Below are 10051 nucleotides of genomic sequence, written 5' to 3'. Positions count from 1 at the left end.
CTCCTTTATCCAATAAGACAAAAACTTGATAAAGTAAACAAAATACTCGGTAATATGATGGTTTGATGCAATAGTGTCTCTAACCCTAAAATCAATAGGATATATATCAGTCACACAAAACAATAAATTTAGAAAACCATGCTAATGTGCTTCCAACTGCATCATCCAGAAAAATCATTTCAGAATTCTGTCGAATTAAGTCTACCTGCTCCACAAGAACTCTATCAATCCAAACTTTCCAACAAGATCCATCAAGGGGAACGTGATGCACTTTTACCGTTGGATCTGTGGATGCAATTCGACGTTCAACAACAACTCCATCACCACACCAATGAAGCAACTTACATTTAGTATTTTCAGGGATATATTCATGACTCACATTCTTTAAATTTGACTGCATATAAACTATACAAAGTATTAATTATGCCATATCTATTTTATAACAAATGTGGTTTAGATAACACAAACTTTTAAGATAGTTACACGAGATGCAACTTGATGTTGGTTCACATTATCAGCATTGCCAGTTTTTTTGGGACGATTGATATCACAAGCCGCTACCAATATCATTCTCAATCCCAATACTGCCACCACTAGTCCACTACCAACCTACATATTGAGATAAAGCAAAAAAAATCTCAAACAACAAATCTCCAATGTAAGATGATTCATTAGATTACTTCTACTGTGAGGTCACTAGAAAATATACTGTGCGGAAGAAGCACATTGCATGTCATCAATTTCAATCTAAACTATAATTTCATTATTTAGTAAGAAAGTCAATGTACAAATTATTATGACCACATCAACCAAATTAAATATAAAAATTCAAGTGCAAAATAAAAATGCATTAAAGCTAGAAAGTAAACTAATAAGACAGCTTGTACCATTTTTCTACTCAACAATAAAACAAAAAAGTGATCAAGATAAAATCATAGGTCACTAAACAAAAATTCTCAACATCATCAATACAAATTATTTTATCTAATGTCGTTTAATTACTAACCTTTTCTTGCTCATTTTGTTGCCTCATATTTTGGAAAATAATGGACCTCATTTGTTGCACTTCTTGTTGAAGGTAGTGCATCATACTTTGAAGTTGTTTAATAGTTCCATTTTGTTGCAAAGATGCTCCAACTTTTGAAGGTGTAACTCCAAAGCCCATTTCACGCACTCTACCTCGAATTTCCTTCCCAAATACAAGGCTAATTGCATCATCAGCAATGTTAGTAGTGTTTTGAGATTCAGGTTCACATTTTTCTATTTTTTTCGGCAAATAACAAACAAATAATTTATGAGAAAATAATGAATTTAAGTTGACAATTTTTTTTTACAGAAATAATTTTATTACCATTTTTTCTCCAATAACTTCACCACTAGGTTGTCCATTTTTCTTCTTATGGCCTTCTACCCATACTTTTGTTCTTGTAATTGGTATATCAGCAGAACTTGTTTTCTCCTTGAGTATGATGCATATAGAAATATATAAAAAATTCATTTGGAACATAATTAAAAAAATGTATCATTACAATTAAAAATAAGAAAACTTTGAGAAGAACTTTTCATAAGGTTTTTCAAATAATAATAATTACCATTATGTGAGCCAAACTGGCATAACCTCTCCTGCTCATTGTGTGGTTGTATCTTTGCTTTCCCCTCATTGCCTTAAAATTTTCACTCTTTTCCTGAAAATAAAAAACACATAACATATTCATATTAATTGATTAGTCACATGATTGCAAAAAAATACAGTTGTGTTGTTTATAATCCATTGTCAATTAATATGCAAGTTAGTTTAGCAGCTGAGGATTCTTTACAGAAAGCAAAGACATCCATTTTGAATTTAGTTTTTCGTTATCAAACAGTTATGTGGCAGAATACCATTGTATCTTATATGTGGTTTTCAGAGCAAGGATTACTGGCATGCTCTTGTGTCATATCTTCCTGTTCGGATGGCACCTAATAGATTCTTTAGAGCAACAAACATGTAAATCGGTTAATATATGTGCAGTTATGACAAAAAATCCGACTAAATCTTATCTCGCTTCTTGTTGAAATTAACAAAATCGATGAATGCTTGATGACAGATGCAGGCAGCAATGTTCCTCAATTTACATCAAACTTCTAAACAATAGGGCATGTGGCTAAAGCTAGCTGAATGGCCTTGTGTTGTTCCTATGGTTTCCTCAAGACTAGAAAATATTGAACGGACCTGCCCTCCATATAAGGATTCAAGGTCGTCCTGCTAATCAGAACTTCTAGTTTTGCTGTAGCTATCAAAATCATTGAGTAGAGAATCCATGGTACTGTTACTTGATAGAAAGATGCTGCAGTCCACAACGATAATGTCAACTATAGACAAATTCTTGCAGGTTACCTCTACGGTTTATCTCTGCTTGTAGTCCATCTAGTTATAAATTCTCCAAAGATGGAGATGAAATGCCTAAGGAGATTTGCCCCCGAAGGGAATCAAAGGAAGTCTTTTCAAAACCCTGGTTCCCAACGGAGATTGTGCAAAATAGTATCACAAAGTTCCACCAACAGATACAACCAAATAAACAAAAGAAATCCAACCGTTCAGTGACCACACAGTACCCACAAAACACACTTTGATTACAAAACTCAAATGCATGCAGCATCCAGAGTGTTTATACAATCATCAATATATAACTACATATAAATCATCAAATTTCAGGTTCTCATAGCAGCTGTAGATATTACTAAATTTAAGCCCAATATATATAACTCACCAAGTTGCAGGTTTTCATAGCATATAAATCAATATATAACTGCAAATATTATCATCAATATATAACTTAATACAACAAACCATCTTAAGTGAATTACTTGATCAACCAACTGTATATATTACTAATTAAGCCCGAAAATAATAAAAATTATATGCATGTATCAAACAGTTAAAAAATCCATAACAATGAATTGATACTTACTTGAAATGGTTGTGATAGTGTCTTCTTCACAAACAAGTCCCATTGGTTTTGATCCATAAATTCGGCTTCAAAAGACAAAGATCTGTGAAGCCACTCGACCATCATCAACTTCTCATATAAGTATTTGGAGGTTGGACTTTCTCTCACGCCAAAATTTACCCAACTTTTGAAAGATTGAATGTTTCTCCCACTCCTCAACTTTATAGTTCAACTACACATTAAGAAGCATAAAAATATTTCAACATTTTGTTATAAAATAGGAATAAAAAAAGTGATAAGCATTACCTGAAGACAACACCACATCTTAATCTTCATTTCCTCGTCTAAGTCATTCCATCGATCTAATGTGTATGGCACAAATTCTTTTACCATGCAACCTAGAAAAGTAGCGTACTTGACCGAATTATCTCCAATTGCCTGTCCAAACTCATTACGTTCCAGATCTTTGGGCTGTTGTTGGCCACTAACCAAATTAAACTTTGATGGACCTCGTCCTTTTTTCTTATTAGTTTTGGCGTCATCAACTTGCTCTTTATCACACAAAAATTCTGATGAATTAGGTGGAGTGTTGGAGTCCACTCTCGATAGCTTATTAGCTATATTTTCCTACAAAATAACACAAAGAGATATTATCATGTAAAATTGAGACTTTATTAAAATTAAAATAAACCAAAATTAACAAAATAATAAAATATCACCTGAACTTCATCTACAGATACCTTGCAGCGTTTTTGGCCAAATCTGCTCATTTTTTAATGTTGTATATGAAGATATAGTCAAACATGTAATATAACAAGAGAATTCGCTGAAAATAAAAAAAAAAACAGACAAATGTATTGCAACAGTAAATAAAGTGTAATGGAACCTTTTAAATTAACTATAAAATCTACAACCGAAGATTTCAATCTCGGATCTGTCACGTCAATTCCCTCACACTCATTTCTCGCATTCGGTTCTTTCGCAGTAATGTTAATCTCAAGTGTGGACACATCAAGAGGTCTGGATGATGTATAGGCTTCCTATTCAAGCAAATTCATGTTATGCATACCCCGAGACGGCGCTTTCAGCAACAGATACCAGTTTGATTCATCATTATCTCTAGAATAGAATACTTGTTTTGCTTGTGATGCTAAAATGAAAGCATCGCCTTCAAAAGTTCTTAGACCTTGGTGTAAGTTGACCAGTGTAAAACCATCTTCCATTTTGATTCCAGTTTCATGATTTCCCAATCACACCTAAAAACGGGAACTTTGAAAGAACAGTAGTCTAGTAGTCTAGTAAAACAATATCTCATATAACTCCATAGTTTAATACTTTTCCAACAGTATGTGAATAATCATTCGCACTAGATTGACAAACAGTATCTGCTTCAATCGAAACACCACTATCTTGTGTCGACCTTTCAACATCAATTGTGTGGAATCGATATCCATTTATAATATAACCTATATAAGATATAACATGTTTTCTTGGACCATGTGCTAGCCATCGAATTCTGTCCGTTGAGTTATCACAAACATGTTTTGATAACCATTGAGCAAATGTTTCCATATGTCGCTTCTGTAAAAATGTTTCATTAATTAAAAAACGACAATCTGTTTGTTTAAGATCCTCAATGTGCATCCTATTTAAAATCATTAAAGGTTGATTAATAGAATATATGAATTATGTAATAGACAAAGGCTAATATGATATGTAATTAACTATACTCACTATAAGTAAGGCTCAACTTCAGCAGTATTGAACAACACATATCGATGTGCAGCTTGCAACACATGGTCTTCTAGAATTTTTTCTTTTCCTTGAGAAATTGGGCGACCTTCCACTAATCCATTCTCCCAATCCTGATTCCCATTAGAAAGGATACCAATACTAGCCGCTTTTTCTATATAGGCACTACAAAATCGCATTCGTTCTTCTGCAAGGTAACACTCAGCTATGTAACCCTCTGGCCTTGCTCGGTTCTTGACATACTCTTTAAGTGTTTTCATAAATCTAAATAACAAAACAAATTTAACATGAAACTAGTGTTTGTAGCAAATTTAAATTATTTGTATAACATAATATTTGTCTAAAAACAAATTAATATCTATTACCTTTCAAATGGATACATCCACCGAAATTTGATAGGCCCACACAAGCGAGCCTCTCTTGCTAAATGAATTGTCAAATGAACCGAGATAGTGAAGAAAGCGGGTGGAAAGTACCTTTCCAACATGCATAGAGTTTCAGTAATATTCTCCTCGAGTTATTCTAAACGATTCCTGTCTAACACTCTTTCACATAATTCATTGTAAAATCCACACAATAGAAATAGAGCACTACGTGGACCTTTAGGTAAAAGACTTCTCAATGCTACTGATAGCAATTGTTGCATTAGAATATGTCAATCATGAGATTTCAGCCCAATAAGCTTATGATCTTCTAAAGAAACACAGTTACCAATATTTGAGCTATAGCCATCAGGTAACTTTATTTTCTTCAATCTAGAGCAAAATATATTCAACTCTTTTTTAGACAATGTGTAAGGTGCAACAGGCAAGTGATACATATTTTCCCCTTTCTCTTGAGAATGTAATTCTTTTCTAATGTTTAAGTGCATCAAATCTTTGCGAGCATTTAATCCAACATGCATAGAGTTTCAGTAATATTCTCATCGAGTTATTCTAAACGATTCCTGTCTAACACTCTTTCACATGATTCTTTTTAACAGGCATCACACCTAAGTTATGACGTAGCAGTAGACCCTGCACGTAACCATTAACATATTTCATAGTAATAGTTCATGATTCATAAAAATTTATGAACAAAAAAACAAATTTATAAACTTGATGAATAGAGTGCAAAATAACTCACACTCCAGTATGGCAAACTGAAAAAAATTTACTTCTTCTTCCACATTTGATCTGATTTTTGTACATTTTTTAAAATATCATGCGTCTTTCTCTTTCTCTTTGCATTATTGATATTCTGACTCCTTTTTTTCCCCAGTCATTTTCAATGACTTTTACCGCATTGAGAATTTCTAAACAAGTCAAAGGCCTCGGTTTTCCTTTTCTCTCTTTTTTCCCATTAAACCATTTTTTTTCTCACGAAATGGATGATCAGGAGCAAGAAATCTTCGGTGGCCTAAGTATGAAAACTTTCTACTGTACTTAAGCCAAATAGAACATACGTCTTCACCACATATTGGGCAACCAAATTTCCCTTTTGTGGCACATCCAGCTAGGTTTCCATAAGATGGAAAATCATTGATTGTCTATATCAAGATAGCCTTCAGATTGAACATTGACTTGGTAAATGCATCAAATGCCTCCACACCTATGTCCCACAACTCCTTCAAATCCTCCACAAAAGGTTCCAAATACACATCTATATCATTTCCTGGTTGCTTTGGACCTGGAATTAGTAATGTTAACATAAGATTTTCCTTCTACATGCACTTCAATGGAGGAAGATTGTAATTGACCAAGATAACCGGCCAACAACTATATCTGGAACTAAGGTCACCAAAAGTGTTGAATCCATCTGTTTCAAGACCAAGACGAAGATTTCTAGGATCTGATGCAAAATCAGGCCACTTGTGATTTATTGTATCCCAAGCTACTGAATCAACTGGATGTCGCATCATATGATCTTGACTTTTGTGATTGGAGTGCCAAATCTAATCTTCAGCCATTTCTTCTGATTTATACATCCTTTTAGATCTTGGTATCACAGGAAAATACCTTAGCACTTTTTCAGGAACTCATTTACAAACATTGAAGGTAACTTTGTCCACCTTCCATCTTGAGGAACCACACTTTGGACATGAGTCTAATTCTTTGAGCTCCTTTCTAAATAGACAACAATCGTTTGGGCAAGCATGAATCTTCTCATATCCTAAATCAAATGGTTTCAACAACTTTTTCATCGAGTAAACAGTTTGTGGAAGTGTGATTTTTTCTGGATGCATGTCACCTAAGATCTTAAGTAGCTCATTGAAAATACTGTGAGTGTGACCATTGGTAGACTTGTAATTGTATAATGTGACAGATGCTGACAACTTTGTATAAGTCGTATATCCAGGGAAGAGAGGAGTTTCTGCATCTTCTAATAAATCAGCAAATTCATAATCTCTTGCTTCAGACGTAGTGTGTCCAACCTCTTCATCTGAGACAAATACATCCCTATATAAATGAAATGCCTCCCTACTTTCATCCTCCGCTTCTTGAACTCCTTCTAAACTACCTTCACCTTCAAATTGTGGGGTATCAATTTCACCATGGAAGAACCAAATCCTGTAAGAAGGATCGAACCCCTTGATAATTAAGTGCTTATACACTTTGTCAAATGTCATATACTTCTTATTTTTACAACATATGCCAGAACATAATATTATGTCACGTGCTTTGGCGTAGTCCTTGGCTTGTGCAAGAAATTTTTGAACCCCTTCTTCATACTAGGGTACAAGTCTTGAAGGCAAATGAATCCATTCTTTATCCATTTTGTAAATGACCCATACCTTAACATTCAAATTAATATATGACTTCAAATAATTTTTATTACTTCATAAATAAAATGAGAAAATGAATAAAAATACAACTCAACTTCTACCATAAAAATTAAAAACTAGCCACAAAACTGTTAAAGTAGATTTAATTCAAATCCAAAAAAAAGTACCTGTCATCTAGCTCTAATATTAGCCACATAAATTCAAGACCAATAATAAAAAATTTAGAACCTAAAGATTCATCAATCAATACACTTAATTTATGGAAAAGGAATAACACCAACACCAAGAAATGTGATTTTTCGAAAGGAAAATTAATATTGCGAATCAAAAAAATGAAAGGAATGCTTCCTTTGTATTTGTATTTTTTTAATTTTTATGATAAGAAAAATAAATTATTTCAATAACATGCATCATTAATTGGCCCTTAGGTTGTGGAGGCAGGGGATGGGAAGTGCATGCTTTTATGATTAGGAAATCTATTTTTTTTCAACTTCTTAACTTACGTGCAAAAGAATGCATCCAATTTTCACAGTAAAACCAAATCTAGGAATTTAAACTATAATAAATTTCATTTACACCACAAAAGTTAATTAAATAATCATAAATCAATGAAAAGTACGCAATTTTCACAGCATAGTCGCATTTGCCACCAAGTGAACCATCAGTAGAGTGGCATTCGCCACGTTCATGTTTAAAGCTTTGAAATTCGAAAGAAATACAGAAAAAGAAATGTGTAAGAAAGAAAGAACTTCCAAAAAGTACACTGCATCTTAAAAGAGACGAATAATACATAATGGCAATTGCGCTAAAGAAACAATGTAACATAAAGAAGAAAGGAATGTTCATTAAACAAGCAGTCTTGGAAGTAAACTGAGAGCATGATCAAACGTCAGAACCATCGCAATCAAGGACTTGAAGTTGGAAACAAAATATGAAAATTCGAAGATAGTTATTACTTATTAGGCCACAATTCATGACTTCAAATCAGAATCAAGTAATATGAAAATTTGAAGATAATTGTGATGGACACCAATCTGGAAACACGCAATTGGCAACACTTGCAAAGTGCTAAATTTTATTGATACCAAAACAAGTCACCGAAAGAAAGAACAAAAGCCCTATAGAAATTAATATCAACACCCAATCAAGTACTTCAAAATCAAAGGAGACTTAAAAAACAAATCCAATCCTAACAAAATATATAAAAATAATAAAGCCATTGTATCTAGTAGACTAGAATATAAATATTATAAAGATAAGATGAAGCATCAATCTTCTACTGTATCAAATTACCACAAACTCAATAGAAAATAGATCACTTCTTCAATGCTGTAGATATTCCAATGTTTAAATACGTATGTAAGCAGTGAAATTGGAAAAACATAATTATTCAACAAAATCAATAATCTTCACCAACTACGTCCAACATAAATATTCATACACAAGATAAAAAGGACCATCTTTTTGGCCAGCAATCCCATTTAAACACCACTACATTTTCCAATAGTTCTAAGAACACTTCAAATGTCCAAATAATAAAATATAAAAGAACAAAGCACTGTTCGAAGATTAATTGCAAATATCCAAATGAAAAATTATCCAAAAGACCACCAACATGTGTTTGTCAGGCAAAAGAGCATCCTCATATTGCTTCATTTCCACTTTTCCTATAAGACTCATTTTCATCAACATAATTATCTTTTACAGCCATTTCCGCATCAAAACAAATAAAACAATATCACTAAAACCAATTCATATACAGAACATATAAACAAGGTAGTACCTACTCTCCAGCGACGTAGGCTGCAAAAGAAGATATGTGAGCTTAAGGACACCCCAGAGTGAAGTGGTGGCAGTAGAAACACACAAAAGTGCGAACAGGTTATGGGGATGTCAGAGCAGTAGCGGCAGAAGGTCGCAGCTCAGAAGAACCAGGCCTGGCTGCTGGCTGGGTTATTCATCGGAATAGGTGCATAAGCTGGAACGGCAGAATTGGATCGCAAGAAACGCCTTGGTGAGTGCTTGGAAAGGCGTAACCAGGGCAAACACACGACCATGGAGGGTCGCGGCGAGTGGCTCGCGGTTGTAGCTTCGGCGGCGTCTGATGGGATAGCATATGGAGCAGCAAAGGAGTTTGGATGGGTCGTGTAAACAGAAGGCAAAGAGGCTGGCCGTAGGTGGACGGTGAGACGACGGTGGTAGAAGGAGCCGACAATGACTGAAGCTCGGTAGAGGAGCGATGAAAAATTACGAAGAAGTTTGTTAAATTTCTCCCGATGAAATTGTGGATTTGAATGCGAAGGTTCAAAATTAGAATTTTAACAGAAGACAAACAAACAAATTAAGGGACGAATATTGAGGGTTTGGTGATGAACGATGGGAAAAAGAGAAGAAATTGGAGGGTTTTGATCGAGAAAAAACAGAGAGGCCCGATTATTTGGGGATTTGGAGCCTTCTCCATTATATAGTATAAATTTTATTGCAGCATGGATTGTGCGCGGTAAATATGATTTTTTACCGCTTACTAAATGTACGCCTGTAAAGACCTGTAAATCCTCATTTGGAAATTTGCGAAAAATTTAAAATTTTTCTTTCTAAATAATTA

At 34.0% G+C, this 10051-nt stretch overlaps 1 protein-coding gene across 4 annotated transcripts; it reads right to left on the bottom strand.

Annotated features, from left to right (window-relative positions):
- On the bottom strand, nt 1-9848 carry LOC140833075 (uncharacterized). Of its 4 annotated transcripts, XM_073197489.1 has the most exons (8): nt 3650-9848; nt 3237-3557; nt 2952-3162; nt 1593-1685; nt 1352-1459; nt 1007-1205; nt 484-609; nt 1-394 (listed from the first exon to the last, which is right to left on the bottom strand). In XM_073197489.1, exons 5-8 carry the CDS (start codon nt 1387-1389, stop codon nt 107-109), a joined length of 651 nt encoding a protein of 216 aa, XP_073053590.1. In that variant the 5' UTR covers nt 1390-1459; nt 1593-1685; nt 2952-3162; nt 3237-3557; nt 3650-9848; the 3' UTR covers nt 1-106. The 4 variants fall into 4 exon arrangements, 3 of the variants coding, with proteins under 3 accessions (XP_073053590.1, XP_073053589.1, XP_073053591.1); XM_073197488.1 differs by having other exon boundaries at nt 3237-9848; XR_012118281.1 differs by having other exon boundaries at nt 305-394; nt 1007-1260; nt 3237-9848.
- Nucleotides 9849-10051: the final 203 nt, after the last annotated feature.

Source organism: Primulina eburnea, chromosome 5, assembly GCF_022965805.1.
Source record: "Primulina eburnea isolate SZY01 chromosome 5, ASM2296580v1, whole genome shotgun sequence".
Taxonomy (NCBI): Eukaryota; Viridiplantae; Streptophyta; class Magnoliopsida; order Lamiales; family Gesneriaceae; genus Primulina; species Primulina eburnea.
Note: the sequence above shows the minus strand (reverse complement) of the source record. Positions and strands in the feature narration are given on the sequence as shown.